Consider the following 19,783-nt stretch of genomic DNA (forward strand, 5'->3'; position numbering starts at 1 on the left):
TCCTGTGGTCGAATGCACTTGGGGAATGCTGTTCTCTGCACCCCCCTCTCGGAGAGTTCCCATGCACATCGGCAGGTTCAAGTTTCTGAGAGGTCTTGAGTAAATAAACTTATCGATGTTCACACCAGCATTTCTCACTTTCATTTCACCTTGGAACCTTAATTTCTTTTCCTGAGCATCCTTCTGATACAGACATTGATCTAAGTAATATCTGAGGTTCTTCCAACTCTCTGAATCCGTGGCCATGATGAACCACGCCAGCTCTCGATCCTCCCACATCCCACACAGTGGTTCCTGTGGCTGAAAGCACCATATATCTGATGGCCCTTGTGGAAGCACAGCTTGGTTTTGTGAGGAGGATACACAGATCTGTTAACATCTCAGTATGGTACTGATCATATGGGACAAAAGAGACATGGAATACGGAGAGAGGACAGGAAGTCCTAAAGGGCTGGGCTGGAGCATGGGGCACTGGTCCAGATGTGATGCAGCTGTTGGGGGATATCTAAGTAGAGATGCAAAATAGGGAGTCAGGGCAAATGGCTAGAGAAAGGGGAAGGTGCTTGGAAGGTACTTGATACTTGTGTGGTTCACTCCCTTATTTGTAGCTCATCTATGCCTCTGGATTTAACTACCATTTGCGTATTGGTGCCTTCCACGTTTGAATATAATCTTTTGATTAAGAGTATGGGCTTTAGAGTCATACATCCCATGCCTCAGTTTCTACTTCTCTAAAACAGGGTTAATAATAAGCGTTACTTCATAGAGTGGTTTATGAGGATTAAATGAGCTAACATATCTAGATGTTCTTAGAATAGTAACTGGCACATAGTAAGTACTTCATAAATGGTATTGTCATTATTCATTATTATTACTTACATTTCCAGCTGAGATTCCTCTATGACTTGACAGCTCCACTCTGATGTATCCCAGGCATCTCAAACTTAACAGGACCAAAACTCAACTTTTATGCACATAGCATTTTTTTCTATTTTTTTATTTGTGATTATAATTTGAGTGGTTTATGCTGCCATTGGCCTTTGGTATCATAGCCCTTGAAGTAGATACATCATAACTAATATCACTGTGTCCCTACTGTTGAACATTTTTCACTCTTCCCAATTTTTTTTCTTCTTTTGATTTTTTCTTTTTTTTAAATTGAAGTGTAGTTGATTTACAATGTTGTACCAATCTCTGCTGTACAACAAAGTGACTCAGCTATACACATACACACATTCTTTTTTTGTATTCTTTTCCATTATGATTTATCACAGGATATTGAATAGAGTTCCCTGTGCTATATATTAGGACCTTGTTGTTTATCCGTTCTAAATGTAATAGTTTGCATCCACCAACTTCAAACTCCCAGTCCATCCCTCTCCCTCCCCCCTCCCCCCGGCAACCACAAGTCTGTTCTCTATGTCTGTGAGTGTGTTTCTGCAAAACCCAGCTTTTGATCTTCCCAACAATACCCCATCTTTTCCCAGCCTTCCTCGTCTCAGTGAATGGTGCTCCCTCAAGTCAGGAACCTGGGGGGTCAGACGTGCCGCCTCTTTCCCCTCCCTTCTGCAGCCAATCCACCAGGAAATTCTGCAGAGTCAACCCCCAGAATAGATTTCAAATGCCTCTACTTCTTTCCGCCTCCCATCCCTATTCTAGTGTGAGCAACTTCATCTCGGGATGAACGAAATAGTCTTCCAAGTGCCTCCCTACTTTTCCTTCCATGAATTCTTCACGTGGAGCCAGAACAACTCTAACAAACAGAAATACGACCACACTGAACTTCCCTGGTGGCGCAGTGGTTAAGAATCCGTCTGCCAGTGCAGGGGACATGGGATCAAGCCCTGGTCCGGGAAGATCCTACATGCCGCGGAGCAACTAAACCCGTGCGCCACAACTACTGAGCCTGCGCTCTAGAGCTCGCAAGCCTTAACTACTGAGCCCACGTGCCACAACTACTGAAGCCCATGTGCCTAGAGCCCGTGCTCCGCAACAAGAGAAGCCACTGCAATGAGAAGCCCGTGCACTGCAACGAAGAGTAGCCCCCGCTTGCCGCGGCTAGAGAAAGCCCGCGTGCAGCAACGAAGACCCAACACAGCCACAAATAAATAAATAAATTTATTTAAAAAAAAGAAGAAATACGACCACACTAAACTGCTAAGTTGCACATCAAATGAAGCCCAGGCTTCTCACCGTGGCTCTGAGCTGTCTGGTCTCTTTCGATGTCTCCACCTCCCCCAGCTGCTCCCCCAGCGGGCCCACTGGCCTCTCTCAAGTTCCCACAGTGCAGGGACTTCTTCCTCACCTTAGAGTCTTTTATCTTGTCACCCTTTTTGGCCCGGAGACTTTGCCCACGGCTCTTTACCGGACGGTGTCCTCCTCACCTGAGACTCTCAGCTTCAAGCTTTCCTCCTCGGACAGATTTCCTCCCACACTCTCTTAATGGGTTACCCCAGTTATCCCCAGTCACAGCCCCATGTTCACAACCTTCACAGCACCATTCTCAACTTGCAATTACTTATTTCTTTGTCTACCTGTTTACTGTCTGTCTCTCCCCAGAGAAAATTCTCCAGAGTCCAGTACTTCTATTTTCCAAACACTGTAAACTCAGCACAGAGCCTGGCCCCCATACGTGGTGAATAAACAAATGAGTGTCATGGTGAGTGAATGATTTCCTCTCTGAAACACCCTTCCAGTTACTAAAGGTATCATACACTGACTAATAAGCAAAAAATAATTCTGTCTACCTTAGTCAGATAAGCTCAGAGCTAGAACAAAGGACCCATACATGAGCCAATGGATATGCTATTAGACATTTAAGAAATCCTCCAACTCACGATGAGAGGGCTGACCCGAGGCAAGATCTTCAGTCTGTCCCAACAGGCAGTCACCAGGGACCCCACTGAACCGACAGGTGTCAGTGGACCCCAGGAACGAATGAACTTAATGGGATGGATGTCCTCAGTGCAGCCAGCATTCTTCATCAGGCTGATGTCTGGCCTCAAATTTTTCTGGGACATTCAGTCTCCTCACCCCTATCATCATTTAATTACAAATTAATTTTTTAAAAGAGGAGTCTTTCTTTAAGGACTACTTGTCACCGTAGAAATCTATGGTTGCAACCATTTTCTTTCCCAGCAAACAGGGAGCCAGTTCTGCTGCTGCTTCCCCGGGGAAGTTAATGTAAATGTTTATTGACTGTACAGTCATCAAGAAAATAAAGTTGCTGATTCATTGCCTTACACTGAAACCCTTTGTTTTTCCCTCCTCTTCCTTCCTCTTTATAAGGAGACACTTCTGAGAAAGAGCACATTTCAGGGACACACTTGATGTGATGTTTTCTTGGTTGCCTATGTCTTTCATCTGCAGATCGTGGTTCCTGTAACTGCAGGGGAACCAGCCCCACTCTTTCCTCTGGAGGACCACCCCTCTAGGGTCTCTGAGGAACAATGGAAGTCCTGGGGTTCCTCGGACTGGAAGCCAGTGGCCCCATGGTGATGGTGGCCCTGTCAGTTGTCCTCTTGGTTCTCCTGAAGTGGTAAGTGCAGCCAGCATGTTCCGATGACTGTGACATTGTCAGGAATAGCAGCCGTGGAGCCATGCTGCAGCCGGGGTGGGGTATGTGGGAGTGTATTTTTCTTCCCCTCTAATCTAGAGGGAGTTGAGTATTAACACAGCTTCAGAATTGAAAGCAAACAGCTAGGTTAATCTTTTGCTCAAATGCACGAGACGGAGGTGTCAGGAAAGACCGGTGATTCAGTGGCTGAGAACGCTACACATAATTAAGTTTGAAAGAGATGGAAAAAGCAACAAATTGGAAAGGTTTGGGGAGAAGTATCTCCTTGCACCCCCATCCTATCTTCTCACCTCATTTTTCTAAGATCCTCTCCCCAGGTTGGATTTACAGCAGATTCAGCCTCTTGGGTCTGATGACATTAAAAACAAAAAAAGATATAGGAGCTGTCTGGCAACGTGGGCCACTTCGTAGAATGTCATTGACAGGGATTTCTGTAGGTTTAAGGGCAAAGTGGTGGAACTAATTTCCTCATTTTGTAATATTTGATGGAAGGGAATGGATTCCAACGAACGTAGTGTGTGCAGTGCCGCAAAGTCTGAGACCCTGGGAGACTCTCAAATTTAAACTGGGAGTAACCCCCCATGATTTAGTTAATTCAACAGGAGGTTTTCTGAAGTCTGGCTTGATAGAAGGCTGGATGGAAGTCCCCACAATATGTTCTGTTTGTGCATATTCACCCTGCCGGTAAAACTTATTAAAGTTACCCACTCCATCAAAAGCACCTGGATTTAGGCGGCTCTGGTTTTTGAGGGGAAAGTGGAAAAAAATAATGGAGCACTTCAGTTTGAACAGAATTTCAATTTATGTTTCCGGTAGTAATAAAGCCTCCTCTAGATTAATAACTGGGAAAGCACTTTGAAAAGCATCAAGCATTATGCAAATGTGAGGTATTATTCTTTTGGAATTTGCATAGCTGAAAATGGAATTCACGTTTGATGTTCTAGGATGATGAAATTACCTCTTGCAAATTGGCTCTGAAGCCCAGCTTCAGTCCCAGTGCTGTTTTGCTTTCTAACTGGTTTAATTATCTTTTGAACTTTCCTCAGTGTGGCTTATCTGGCCTTGAAACCAGCCACATGCAAACCCAGGAGCAAGCGGTACCCCCTCTCCCAGCCCACTCCGTTCATCCACCTCAGTTTCTGCTCAGAGATGAGATGCACTTAGCACAGTGCCTGACACGTAGTCGGTGCTCAGTAGATGTCAGCCACTATCATTAACTATCATTTATATAACCTAAACGCAGAGAAAAATAAGTCTTCAGTGCTTCAGGTATATTTAAAATTTCTCATTAATATGCTTATTAATATTAATTTCTCATCGACAGCTGTGCTCTGATTGTGATTCTCAAAGTGTGTCCAACCTGAGGCCTCCAGGTGGTCTCGCAGCATCATTGTTTCTATTGCACACTTCGCTGCACTTCTGTTTCTGTCTTTATTGGGTCTTTTTAATTTCCGTAGTCTTGATTTCCAGCTCAGTGCCTGATATACAGTACGACCCCGATAAATGTCTGATGAATGGATGAGTGAATTGCAGACATTAATGTTGCTCTGGTCACGGAAAGGGGCATGTGTCCTGACTGATAAGTTGGCTGTAACTGGGTGTTTCTAATCAGCGTAGATCAGAGTCACGGCCAATAACACCATACCATTCAGCAAGGCAGTTGTGCATTTGCAATCTGTTCTGGGGCCATGCTAATAACCTGGGTCAAAGACACAGAGATAAGAGAGATGCATGAAGCAGAGACAGTGAATAGGAAGTGAGGGCCGACTTCTATTTGTTCTTGCAAAAATATTTATTGATTTCTTCATGTGTGCCAGGCATGGCGTGAGGCCCTGGTACAAGGTCAGAAAACAGGAGGTCTGGATCAGATGCCCAAGGCTGGGGAGACGTGGAGGTTCTGGGTGAGCTCAGTGTCTGTTGAGGATAACGCCGAAGAGAAGGAGGCAGCAGGAGGGAGCAGCCACGGCCGTGGCCGTGGCTCTGGTGCTCCTGGGTCTATCCCTTGATCAGTTCAAGGTCACCATCCTTGGGCTCTCAACCCTCGTCTTCCAGGCAAGACTCCAGGTAGCCCCTGAGCAACAGACATCAGCTTGAATGCGGCAGGGCCTCCCTCCAGCTTCATTTTCTCGACAGGGTGCATGTGGGAGACAGGGGGGCGCTCCGGGAGAGCTGGGGGTGGAGAGACCCTCACAGCCATGTGGTCCCCGAGGAGATCTCGTGGAGGGTGCTGTTCTGAACGTTTAAACTCCTTAGTCTTTCCTTTAAGAGTTCCCCCTGCCATTGGACCAGGCAAGCGTGCAATGAGAGCCTTGACTCTGGGAAGGTAACATGAGGAGGACCACTTCTTGCCTGCTCAACCAGCCTAGGAGTTCTTTCAAGGCAGGACTGAGGTCCTGTATCTCATTGCAGTTCTGGAAACTTCTGTCCATGACTCAGATGTTCTTCTAGCATCTGGTTTAATGCGGGTAAAGTGAAGAAGTACACATTCATCAGCCCAGCACCCGGGACGTAGGGTTTGGTCCCTGACTCTTTCAGCAGCTTCATCCACCAGGCTCTGACCCCAACCTGTGGGCCTGGCAGTTCTGTGAACAGTCACGTTGCTGCAGGTGTCTGTGCCTCTGCCCTTGCTGGTCTCCATGCTTGGAATCCCCTTCCTCCTCTCTTTCCTTCAAGGAGCTCAGGGGCACCTCCTCAGGGAAGCTTCTCCTGTTTGCCCAAGACACTGAGAAGTCCCACTCACTGTTGATTTCCTCATCACTCTCATCTTCACCACCACCCCCCCTTGCATGCAGTTGGTGCCTAATAAATGTTGGCTCGAATCTCCCCTGGCATTTTTCTTTCTTTTTTTTTTTTTTGGCCGCACCATGCAGCTTGCGGGATCTTAGTTCCCCTACCAGGGATTGAACTCGGGCCAATCCTGGGCAGTGAACCACTGGACTGCCAGGGAATTCCCATCCGCTGATATTTTCTTGCTGGTTCTTCTCTTAGGCGTCACAGCTCAATACAAATCTAATTCTTCTGCCCACGTGCATCATCCTTTTCCTGAAAGCCTATTGTGTTTTCAGTTTGGACCAACTTGGTGTCCACGTTTCTAATTGTTACAAGTACACTGTTTTTGAATCTCCACTCACCTTGTACAGCAAGACCATGGCATGTACTTAATAAACACTTCTTAATTGTTAAGTGTTGTGTGAATTTAGAAAGAAGACAAAAGAGTCAATTTCATCTAAAAAGAGACTAATATAACATAGGCATAGTATATGTTGATAGTTTTCCCCAAACTGCATTTGACACAATTTTTTGATGACAGTCACTTAAATTGACAGTTATGAGGCTGAGCCGTGTGCACTGGGGTCTGAGGAGATCAGGGCTGTTCCGCTGGGGCTGGAGATGAGCTGGAATGTAGAATACATTAGCTAGAAGTGCATGAAGCACATGCGAAGGTGATCTAAACCCGTGATAAAACATTTTTAAAACTCATTTTTTCTGTATAAAATTGTTGGAAATGCTGACTTCCGGAAGAGATTTGATGTACAAGAAATAAGTTGTGTGAGTTGAATAGTGGTAGAGGCAATCTTAAGTATAGTGTATTTAAACTTTCAAGCGTACCTACGAACTGGCAGCTTTTGGTAAGATGAGGGTTTCTTTATTAAGAAAGAGTATAAGGACTCCCTATATAATTATGTACAAATTCATCTGCCCCATCCAGACAGACAGAAAGTAGATTAGTGGTTGTCAGGGGCTGGAGGAGGGGAGAAGGGAGAGCCTGCTGATAGGTATGGAGTTTCTTTTGGGGCTGATGAAAATGTTCTGAAATTAGACGATGTTGATGGTTGCACAACACTGTGAATGTACTAAAACCACTGAATCACATACTTTAATAAAAGGATGAATTTTATGACATGTGAATTATATTGCAATAAAAAAATTCATGTACCCAGAAAAAAAAAAAAAGAAAGAGAGAAAGAATATAAAGAAATAGCCCCGATATTAATAGTGGTTTTCTTCCAATGGTGGGATTATGGGTGATATTTTTTCTTCCTTTAGTCTTTCTGTATCTTCCATATTCTTTTTGTAAATGAATATCAATTATTGAGCAAAAATAGAGACATTTTACTAAAAAAGAGCAGGGAATTGCTCCTCTCTAGTGCTGAAGAGGAAAGCGGTTTTATGCTTTGGGCATGGAGGTCTTGAGACTGTAAGCTAACTATTTCTACATCAGAGTGGAATGTACAAGGGAGTTTGGAGTAATCAGGGAGCTTCTTGGCTGATGAAGCAGTGAGAAAAGTAAACCGTCGTTGTTGCATTAAGTAACTAAACAGTCAAAGCAGTTAAATATATAAATATGGTGGAAATTGAGAAGAGTTGTCTTGGGAAGGTGGAAGGGCTTTCAACGCCAAGCTGCATTTAAATCTCAGGAGCCCAAGACCCAGAGGTATAAATCAAATGGACATTAAAATAGGAATCAGGGTAAGTTAGTGTTCTGATCTAGTCTCATTCTAAGACCAGGTTAAATTAAATTGTGAATGGTGATTATTAAGACTTAAGACTACAATGAAAAAGTCCATCCCTGTACTTGGAAGTTTCTTTCTCAGAGAGCTTGCTTTACATGTGGAAAAACTGGATTCTAATTCTAGACCTACATCTAATCACAGACCATATTTAAAAGAAACCACTGCTCTCTGGGATGCAAGATGGTTCAACATATACAAATCAATAAACACGATACACCACATTAACAGAATGAAGGATAAAAAATCCTGTAATTATCTCAATACATGCAGAAAAAGCATTTGACAAAATTCAACTTCCTTTCATGATAAACACTCTCAACAAACTAGGTATAGAAGGAATGTACCTCAACATGAAAAAGGCCATAGTATATGACAAACTCACAGCTAACACCATAATCAACAGTGAGAAGCTGAAAGTTTCCTCTCTAAGATCAGTAACAAGCCAAGAATGCTCTTGTCGCTTTTATTCAGCATAATGGCAGAAGTCCTAGCCAGAGCAATTAGACAAGAAAAGGAAACAATGGGCATCCAAATGGGAAAGGAAGAAGTAAAACTACCTCTGTTTGCAGAGCATATGATCTTATATATGCAAAATCCTAAAGACTCACAAAAATCTGTTAGAACTAATTAATGAATTCATTAAAGTTGCAGGATACAAAATCAACATAAAAAAATCAGTTGTATTCCTACGTACTAACAACAAACTATCTGAAAAAGAAATCAATCCCATTTACAATAGCATCAAAGAGAATAAACTACTTAAGGAAAAATTTAACTAAGGAGATAAAAGATCTACGCACTGAAAATTATACGACACTGATGAAAAAAACGGAAAAGGTTGCAAAATACATGGAAAGATATCCCGTGTATATGCATGGGAAGAATTAATATTGTTAAAATGTTCACACTACCCAAAGTGATCTACAGAGTCAATGCAATCCCTATCAAAATTCCACTGGCATTTTCCACAGAAATAGAAAAAAATCCTAAAATTTGTATGGATCCACAAAAGACTCTGAATAGTCAAAGCAAACTTGAGAAAGAAGAACAAATTTGGAGGCATCACAATTCCTTTTTTTTTTTTTTTTGGACCATGCAGCTTGTGGGATATTAGTTCCTGACCAGGGATCAAACCTGTGCCCCCCTGCAGTGGAAGCACAGAGTCCTAACCACTGGACAGCCAGGAAATTCCCCATCACAATTCCTGATTTCAAACTATATTACAAAGCTATAGTAGTCAAAATAGTACGGTTCTGGAATAAAAACAGACACATGGATCAATGGAACAGAATAAAACATCCAGACACAAATGATCAATTAATTTTTGACAAAGGGTTCAAAATACACAATGGGGAAAGGATAGTCTCTTCAATAAATGATGTTGGGAAAACTAGATAATCATATGCAAAATAATGAAATTGGACCCTTATCTTATACCATAAACAAACAAACAAACTCAAATTGGATTAACAACTTAAATGTAAGACCTGAAACTGTAAAACTCCTAGAAGAAAACACAGAGAAAAAGCCCCACAACATTGGCCTTGGCAATGAGGTTTTAGATTCGACACTAAAAGCACAGGCAACAAAAGCACAAATAAGTCAGTGGGACTGCATCAAACTAAAATTTTCTGCACAAAGGAAAGGAAAGCAAAGGAAACACTGAACAAAATGAAAGGCCACCCAGTACCTTCTAGATTTACTCCATGACTGCTTCATCTGTTGATGGTCTTGCTTGGGCTGGTCTGTGCTGAATGCAGCTGCTGCTGCTGCTGCTGGTGAAAAAGAAGTCAGATAAGACCCAATGGGTCCACTAGTGACCGCTCCCTCTCCTGCCTGGGCCCCCTACTCTTCCTCAGTGGCAGTTCCTATGGTGCTGATTGTCCCAGGAGCCTGGAAATACTCTCCAGAAGTGGCTTTTGGGGGCCTTTTAGCTTCGTGCATGATTCTTGCTTCTCGCCTTCCAGCCCCAATCCTTCAGCCTTTCTGGGTCTCCAGCCAGTCACAGGTGGCTTTGGAAAGCAGAAAGGTCTTGGTCTAGGTCTTGAAATGCAGGGAAGGATTAGCAGAGAAGAGGAGGGTGGACATTTTAGGTGGGCAAGTATCACAGGTGAAGGCAACATGGGGGTTTGTAACATTTGGTGGAACAGACCATTCAGAGTGTGACTAATAGATGCATTTTAGAAATACATTTTAAAGGCTGTGGATAATTTCCACTGTCCCAGAGCATGTAGAGAAGGATGAATGCTATTTGCCTTTTTTATTTTTTGTGCTTTTGTCTAGGATATGATGGGTACTTCAGTTTAATAATTCAGTGATGAGCTTGGAGATAAAATTGAGCCCGCTTATGAAAACTAGGTCTGTGTTTCCTTGAGGACCATTTTCACAGAATATTATTTTTTGTTTTCTCTCTTTTAAATAGCTATACACAATAGCCCCAGCCTTCTCACTTTATTGATTTTCCAGAACGAGAGTACGAGTTGTGATTATAAAGTAAGGTGACTGATTATTTTAGCATACACATCAGAACTTATACAGCCAAATGAATTTTATGACCTTCAAAGGCAGTTTCCTGATAGGCTATACCCTTACTGCAGATATGCCATACCAGAAAACACATTCTTAGCACTTTTCTTTGGGAACGGTCCTTAGTGTGTGAATGCGGTTTTTTGACCGCCCTCAAGGCAACAAATCATCGTCTTTGTTGAGAACGGATTGATTTTTTAAAAACAGCCCAAATTTTGGCAGCTAGGTGATTAAACAGGGTAATATTATTTTTAATCCAAAACAAAATATGATTATAAAACAATAAGACTTGTTGTTCTTTATTGAGAAGTTTATGAGGCATTTCTGGAAGCCGGGGGATTCTGTCAGGCCACACTCATTGGGCCTATGAGTTGCTCTTAGTTTAGTTTAGCTTTGTTTTAAAGAAAACAACAGCAATAATCTTAACCCTTATGGTTATACCTCTTCCTATCTCGTAAGGAATTCAGGCTTGTGGAATTGGTAGCATCGACTCTTTGGTCAGAGATGAAAGAAGAATCTCATTCATTCTATAAACAAAGCAGACCATCGGATTTATGCCGGTGCCTTACAGAGCTGCTTGAGTCAATGCTTGGTGCTACTCTCCTGGGAGGACAGTGGTTCTTCCAGAAATAAAGCCACTGAATGGACCCTCCCCTCCACCCCTGAATACCATGATAACAACCTACCAAATAGGCTGTCATCTGCCACTGAGGGCAAGGGCCTCATCTTTGGGAACCTGAACAGCATGGCAAGGACTTGTTTCTGTTTGTAAACATGACGTACGTCTCAACAAGGGGGCGAGACTTTGGGGAGAGCAGGGACAGGGGGCAGGTCTCACGCTGCTGTGGATTGGAGCTTCAAATATTAAGCGCCACTTTGTCCCTGGTTTGCCAGAAATCTGTGATGCTGCACAATGTCCTGGGGGTGGGGGAGGGGAGGAGGATCAGCTGAGTGGGGAGACCCCCAGACCCCCGCTGTCTCAGGTGTCTTTGGGCCCCCAGGCGGAGCCTGGCACTGGGCTACCCTGCGAGGCCATCCTAAACCTCTGGGTGGCCTTGTGAAGGTGTGTTTCTTAGGTTTCACCTCAGCAGATGGAAATTCCTGAACATGGTCCCAGAAACAGATGGCTTTTTTTGCCCAAAGTTTTCTGGGAAAATGGTGTCAGAGAATGACAGCAAGGCCAACCTCTACCAAGAGTGGCTTCAACCAAAACCCCATTTCCCAAGCCATGCCCAGAACGCCCCGGAGAGAGCCAGCTCCGGGCACCAAACCCAGCAGCTGCCTCTGCCCTCTGAGCTGGAAGGTGCCCTGAGATCCTCCCCGAGCCTCCTTCCTCCGCCCCTTCTCTCCACACTCTACCTGCACATCACGGTCCCTGCTGCCCGAATGCCTTCCCCTCTCTGTTTAAATGAAATCCCACCCACCCCTCAAAACCTTGTCCAAACGTTGCTCTTCCTGAACGTCTCCTTAGCCAGGCCAGCCCTCAAGAGCCTGGCCTCCTTTGAACTCCAGCAGTGCCTGCTGTCTCTTGGCCCGCACTGTATTATTCTATGGTTCATGCCTGTGTCCTATTTCCTAGCCTGATGATAAGGCCCTGAGGGCAGGGGCTGAATCTTAAGCCGGTGAGTGCCTTGTGCATAGTAGCTGCTCAGTAAACGTTAATGATCACAATCATGGCGCTGCTGCCAAACGACTGCCGTCACGTGCGCGTGCGAGCCAGTCTCCCTCTGACTGGCACACTAGTGCCACCACGTTCTCAACATCTGGCAGAATGCTTTGCATGCGGGTCATTGAAAGAGTAAATAAATTCCTTCTTAGTTCATACCCTCATTGAATGCTGAAGGCTTTCTAGGCTATGTGCTGGTCCTACCTCACTGATGGGCTATGGATCACATGCCCACGAACTCAGATACATAAAGGAACTGTCACGTTAGAAATCAAAGAGCAAGGCTCTGATGCAAAAGGAAGGGATGGGATAGAAAGCAGGACACAGCCATTTAGAAGATGAGGTATGTGGGGAGCACAGGACACTTGGTGTGTCGGCGGGGTGTCCTGACCACAGTGTAGGGAAGGGGAGGCATCCAGCCCCCAGCAGACGCATCAAAGGACAAATACTTCCTTCTTCATTGTTCTATTAACCGCTAATCCCCACAGTTCAAAGCACCGCTATCTAAACTCTTCACCGACATCTACTGTTTATATTATTTACCCATAGGTCCTGTGTTCTATTGTCCAAACAATGATGTATATTTAAGTAATGAATGATTTATTTTCCCATTTTGATTATTCAAAGACAAGCCGATGGAAGCTCTGCCAATGAGAACAGTGATCAATGAGAGAGCCAGCATTAGTGTACCAAGTTATAATTCTACTGCGAAGCAAAGAAACTTGACATTTTCGTTAACCTGCACAATCTTATTGTCAATAAAGGCACAATTTACATTTAGGCTCTTTGCAATGTTGAAAATATCTCACGTACCCCCTTCCTATCTTCGCCAATCAATAGGCATCCGGGAAGCCCAGGCTGTAAGCATTGTAAAGCTTAGTCAGTTATACATTTAATGGTTTCAACCCTGTCTGTACACAGAGAGTGACCAAAATTGGTAACATCGTCTCATGATATAAGGGAGGATAGAAGGAGATAATTGGGAAGTTCTTAGGAGAAATATGGCACTGTGGAAATCAGCAAGACCTTTCCAGATGAGGGCAGATACACTTTTTCCACTGGAGGACCTTGGGCAAGTCACTCCATCCTTGCCAGTTTCCTCACTGATAAGAGAGGGCTGACAGTCCCTGGCTCTCAGCGTACGGCATCTTTTCCACCTGGCCCCCCAGGCCAGCTCTCCCTCACCCCTCACAGTTAACCCAGTCTTGTTTCCTAAGTGGTGCCTGAATCCTTCTTTCCCCTCTTTCTGCTCTTCTACTCCTGTAGTTCGGGATTTCAAGAGCATCCCTTGGCTGGAAATAGACACCCAACTGGTTTCCCTACCTCGTGTCTTGTGCCCCTCAAATTTGTCCTCCAACTCTGCAGCCGGAAGAACACACCAGAATCTCATCGTTGCTTCAGAAAACCCTCCCGTGGCCCTCCCCGCCTGGGGAACTGGTCTCCCTGGCTGGCGCGGGAGGCCCTCTCTGACCTGGTCCCATCCACTTCCGCCTGGTCACCTCCCCACCCGGCATCTGGCTCTCCAGCGCTCACAGTTCCTTCCCCACGCCATGCTGTTCGCCCTCAATTTCCTTCCCTCTCCTGGGTGCCCTTCGCCCCTTCATTCCGGTGAGAGCCCCGCATCTCCTGTGGTCTTGGCCCTACCACACCCGGTACCTTCTCTCTCTCTCTCGTACCACTTCCCTGGCTCCCCCATTAGAAGGTGAGCAGGACTGGGTCTTACTCAGCTTTCCCCTAAGTGCCTAGCACTGTGCCTGTACATTTCTTCTGGGTAATAGGCATTTGATTATTTGTTGACCGAAGCTGAATTAAGGGGGACAGTATATAGGATTTCGTGTGGCACACGCTTGGCATATGAAGACACAAATTCATGTTAGCTGTTCTTCGCTGCTATGAACATCCTCATAGAGAATTTCCATTTATTTCTGATGCATATCACTGCAGCCAGCTGCCACCCCTACATGTTATAAAACAAAATTTCATTGAATGGAACTCTGGATCTCAATAAAAGATTTCATCTTTAGAATTCAGGCAAGGCTGGGCTGTGGGTTGAAGTTCATCTCTGCACGGTTTATGAGGGAAGGCTTGCTAAACAAAATCTCAGTGCAAAGGTGACTGTGGAACCCATTGAAGAAAATAACCTATTCCCAAGCACGTTAGCCGACGTTAGTTCATCAACACTGCCTTTAAAAAACACACTAAAACCACTTCACTCTTGGCTGCCTTTCCCCACATGGGTAATGGTCCAGCGCTTGGGCTTTGGAACCTGATTACCTGGGTTCAAGTCCTGGCTAGCTTCGTGACCTTAAGGAAGTTTGTAAGGTCGCTGTGCCTCAGTTCCCCCAGTTTTAAGTAGTGATAATAACAGTACTCACCTCACAGTGTGCTGGAAGGATTAAATGAGCGGACACAGAGCAGTGCTGGAAACAGTTAATGCTCAGTAGGTGTTAGCTATCGTCACCCCATTATTAACTGCAGGCTTGTACTCCACAATAATCGCATAGGTGCTAGATAAGTAGATCGTGGTTTTTATTTTATTGTCTTAAAATACCATTTGGAATTCTCACATGATCTCCAGGACTGCATTGAAGGGAACAGTGAAGAGAGCCATATGTCAAACACGTGGCCTCATTCTGAATGATCTTGGGCTTATACCAGTAGGTAGCTTTTGGTCTTGAACAAGTAAGATGGGGTTTAAAAAATACCTATTGGATTTAGCAGCTAAGAAGTTTTAGGTGATGTTGGAGGTGGTAAGAACAGACGCCAGAATGCAGCAGGTTTAGAAGGGACTGGGAAAGAAGAGTATCCTTTGTTTCACTGGTTGACACTTGCCTTGCCCTTGGGTTTGAGAACTTGAAGTGTAAATGATGCATAGCAAATCAGTAAATAAATCCTGGTAAGTTCTCACTCTATTCTCTCTCACAGACCAGACCTCTGGTTTCCTGCACACTCTTGTCCAAGCCCCTGCCTTCATTATCCCTTTATTATGCCACTGTAAACGTTTCTTTGCAGGTTCAGTTCTCTCCCATCTTAAAACATACAAGTGAGCCAGCCAACCAACAGCCACCTCTTCTTTGACTATGTGTGCCACCTCTGTCACCACTCCGTCTCATCCTTCCCCTCCCAGTCAAGACCCTACGCTTGCTCGCTTTCTCACTTCCCATCTATCCTCAGCCCTACAATGGGGCTTCTGCTCCATTGCCCACCGAAACGACTCTCTCCAAGGCCACCAGTAAGTCCCTGGTTCCTAAACAGAATTCACATTTCCCAATCCTTCTCTTTCTTTAGTGCTTTGCAGTATTTGACTCTGATATGCTTAGTCTCTTACTGTTGGGTTTACGGCAGGACCCTCAGTTGTGTAGGGGTAGAGAAAAAGCTGAGCACCTCGAACATAGTCCAATGGCCTCATTTTACAGATAAGGAAATGAAGGTCTAGAGAAGAGAATTGCCCTGTATCAGTCAGCTATTGCTGAAATAACACTGTGTAATAAACCACCCCAAACTCACTGGCAAACGACATTTATTTTTCTCATGGTCTGTGTGTTGGCTGGGGTAGTTCTGTTCCAGGCTTGGGTGGGGTTCAGATCTGCTCCACGTGGGTTTTTGATGGGGTGCAGGCTGAAGAGGATACTTCAGGAAAGTTCTGCTCATGATAGATCACAGGGATGCAAGAAATGCAACAGGAAATAAGCGATGTCTCTTGAGGGCTCAGCCTTAAAGTAGCTTAATGTCACTTTTGCCCATATTCCTTTGGTTAAAGCAAGCCGCATGCCCAAGCCTAACATTAATGGGTTGGGGAAGAAGACTCCACTGTAGTGGGAGGTACTTCAAAGTCATAGAACAAAGGCTGGTGATGTAGAATTTTGATAAAGGGAGGGCATGAAGAGTTGGGAGGAATGATTCAATCTACCACATACTTGAAGATCGCACTTGTGGTTTGTGATCTCTGACAAAAGAGAAAGAGGCTATGAGTGACTAGACAAAACAAAAGAGGAAACAAAGATAAAAACAAAGAGCAAACAAAACAAAACAAACAAAACAAAAACATAAAGCTAATGGAAGTTTGGATTTTTATCATAAATGACAACAAGGATCTCTGAAAAAAGAACAGACATTGATGGGAAGTTTGCCAGCTGAGACACCGAGATGGTGAGTCACAGTGGGTCTTGGCTGTGAAGTGAGGAACTAGCACCAAGAGGGCTAAAGCAGGGTTGTGAGCTCAGTGTAGGGGCTCAGCTTGGACCTGGGCTGAGCCTGGGGATGAACCCAAGAATATCTAGCTGAATAAGCAGTAGAGATCAGGAACTGACCAATGATGGAGCTACAACATACCCTGAGAAGAGTAAATATTGATTCAGGGATGGGGTAGGGAAGAGAGCAGCTGCCACATAAAGGACCCAATTCTAGTCTGGAAAAGCAGGATTGAGGAAAAACATTTCTGAAGTCCAGAAAGACCAGAGGAAGTCTGAAAGCAGAGAGCCTAGTGTGTTCACCATACCCTGAAATACAACAAGCAGGGGGTATCCTTATAGACTGTGAGCTGTATCATTTGAGACAAATTCATTGTTCTATACTTGGCAATACATTTATGTATGCTGTTATACCAAGACATGGCTATGGCTGAAAACATAAATTGCTCCAGAATTACTATAAATATTCTCATGGGCGCTGGGGCCCTACTGAGTTATTAAAGAAAAAATATGTTTTAGGATTGTCGCTTGCCCTTCCAGAAACTACCCCTTGGTGCTGGCTAGTGGCTGAAAGGAGAAAGGGTGAGTGCCAGCATCACAAGGCCTGTTAGACACAGTGAACTGAACTTGAGCTCTGAAAGATAGAAAGAGATTTTTATCTCACTTCCATGCCCCTCCCTGTCATACGCTTTTGTACATTCTCCTCTAGGAAGTTGCTGGTGAATGTCAGCAGTGACATGCTCTTGCAATCCAAAATCAGCCATAAGCTTTCATTTCCTTTTTTGCTATAAAAAGGATATGCTGACTGAAACAACTAAAATATAGATTAGTTAGCATACTAATAATAAATACCAAAAACTACACACCCCAATATACAAAAATCCCCACAAACAAACAAACAAACCCAAAGCCCAGCATTCAAAGTGAGCCAAGGAAAAATGTATTTGAATTAGCATTTTCCTTCATTAGAGTCAGTTTCTGTCCATGTTGCCTCCTCTGACCACAGGGCAGACAGGAAGACCTGTCCCCATCCACATACCCCGGTGCTGGCCTTTCCCATGGCTGGTGACAGCTCTGAAGGTCTTTGTACTGGGTTAAGTAGTGTCCTCCCACCCCCAAATTCATGGTCACTTGGTACCTCCGAATGTGGCCTTAATTGGAAATAGTGTGTTTTTAGGGGCAACCAACTTAAGTTCATGCTGAATTAGAGTGGGTCCTAATCCAGGACTGATGTCCTTATAAGAGGGAATTTGGACACAGAGACACACAGAGTGAAGATGTTGTGAAGACCCAGACACACAAGGAGAACACCATGTGAGGATGGAGGCCGAGATTGGAATGATGTATCTGCACAGGAGCTCCAAGGATTGCTGGCAAACGCCAGAAGCTAGGAAGAGCAAGGGAGGTTCTTCCCTTGGAGCCTCAGAGTGACCTTGGCCTGGCCGACATCTTGATATCAGACTTCCGGCCTCCAGAATTGTGAGAGAGTAAATTTCTGTTGTTGTAAGCCCCCAGTTTGTGGTACTGTTACAGCAGCCCTAGAAGATGACTGCAGTCTCCTTCCCCTCATCAGCCTTGCTGAGCCAGAACAGACCAGTCGGAGGCCTGACTAGAGGCTCAGGCCGTTCAGTCAGAGAGACCAGGCCTGGGCTGCGGGCTGGCCACTGACCAGTGTGTCAGACACTGGGGCTGATCTCTACGTCTCAGTTTCCCCATCTGTATAATGGACATAACAAGGATGTTGGTGGAGATTAAAGGCCACCATGTTTATAAAGTGTTTGGTACAATGCCTGGCCCATAGCACATGCTTAATAAATGTTAGCTGCTATTATCAGCCATATGGTTTCCACCTCAGTTTGAAGTTTCCCTGATTTTACTTTTCCAGTAAAAGTCAAGTAGATATCTATTCCCTTGGGGATGTACCATGGCATCTGGCACAGAGTAGGCACTAAAAACAACCTTATGGAATGAAGAATGGAACAACTACATCTCTTCATAGGAGGAAACAGCTTATAGACTTCATAAGTTTTAGTAACCATCTGGAAAAACCCAAGGTGGAACTTTGGAAGAAGGATGTACTTTAATCAACTTTGTTCATGCTGGGGCATAGGTGATGTGGTAGCCAGCCTCCAAGATGGTCCCTAATGATCCTTGTCCCCTAGTATTCACACCTTTGCTTAGTCCCCTCCTGCACTGTTCCAGAGTCAGTCGGGTGACCAACAGAATACAGCAGAGGTGATGGTATATCACTTTTAAGATTAGGTTATGAAATTCTGAGGCTTCCACCTTGGGCCCTCTCTCCACCTTGGGTTGCTTGTTTAGGGGGAAGCCAGCTGCCATGTTGAGCAGCCCTACGGAGGGCCCACATGGTGAAGCCTGCCAACAGCTACCTAAGTGGGCATGAATGTGATTCTCTAAGCCCAGGAAAGCTTTAGATCACTGCAGCCTCAGTTGACAGCTTGACAGTATCCTCATGAGAAACCCTAACCCCCAAACCTCCCAGGAAACACGCTCCCAGATTCCTGACCCTTGAAAACCATGTGAGATGACAAATGTTTGCTGTTTAAAGCCACTTAGGCATTGGGGGTAATTTGTTACACAGCACTAGATAACCAATACAGGCGATGAGATAGGAATGGCCAGGATGAGCCAGGACTGGGACCAGGGACTGTAACGGGAGACATTATAAAACACAGGAGGCAGGCAAGAGGCCAAACACAGATGGGTCAGACATGCAGATGGTCAGGCAGGTTCCGTGGGTCTGCACATCTGGTCCAGAGCCCAGGGGGGTGAGGGCCACAACCAACCACATCACTGAGCAAAAGACACTGAGATCTTCGTGACCTTAGACTGGAGTATCACCTTTTGACCTTGTTTTACACAATTTCCAGTTGGACCTTCAGTTGATCGCTGTAGCTATGAGGTCATCAAAGGCCAATGAGTGAATTTGCCAAGAATTAGGTCAACACAAAGATATGGGGATTACAGTAACAAACAAAATGTGATGGGACTATAATTTTTGAAACACTCACAATATTCTTTTGTTATTTTGATTGCCTAAGTTCTTTAAGTCATCCGCCAAACTGGGAGACAGAATGGGATTTCCTAGGCCTGTTCCAGGCTATTGGGCAGGTCACAGTGCAATAGAAAGTTGGAAATATTGTCTGGGTTTATGAAGATGTACGTCAAATCCAACTGGCAAATATTTTCTGAATGCTTACTAGGCTAGTTATAAAAGAACTTAGAGTCATTCGGTGCACCTAGTACAAGTACCTAATGCTCCTTATCCTACCCGTGACTACTCAGGGAT

The 19,783-nt window shown here is 44.6% G+C and overlaps 1 protein-coding gene across 2 annotated transcripts in view; it reads left to right on the plus strand.

Annotated features, from left to right (window-relative positions):
- Window positions 1-2,321: 2,321 nt before the first annotated feature.
- The window catches only part of TBXAS1 (thromboxane A synthase 1), a 151,013-nt gene continuing 133,551 nt past the window's right edge, over window positions 2,322-19,783 (plus strand). For both annotated transcript variants that reach the window (XM_082473035.1, XM_082473034.1), the window contains exon 1: window positions 2,322-3,538. In XM_082473035.1, the coding sequence (XP_082329161.1) occupies window positions 3,450-3,538 (89 nt within the window). In that variant the 5' untranslated portion in view covers window positions 2,322-3,449. The remainder of the gene's footprint in view (window positions 3,539-19,783) is intronic.

The sequence above is a fragment of the Balaenoptera physalus genome (genome assembly GCF_965194825.1).
Source record: "Balaenoptera physalus genome assembly, chromosome: 8".
In the NCBI taxonomy this organism is placed as follows: domain Eukaryota; kingdom Metazoa; phylum Chordata; class Mammalia; order Artiodactyla; family Balaenopteridae; genus Balaenoptera; species Balaenoptera physalus.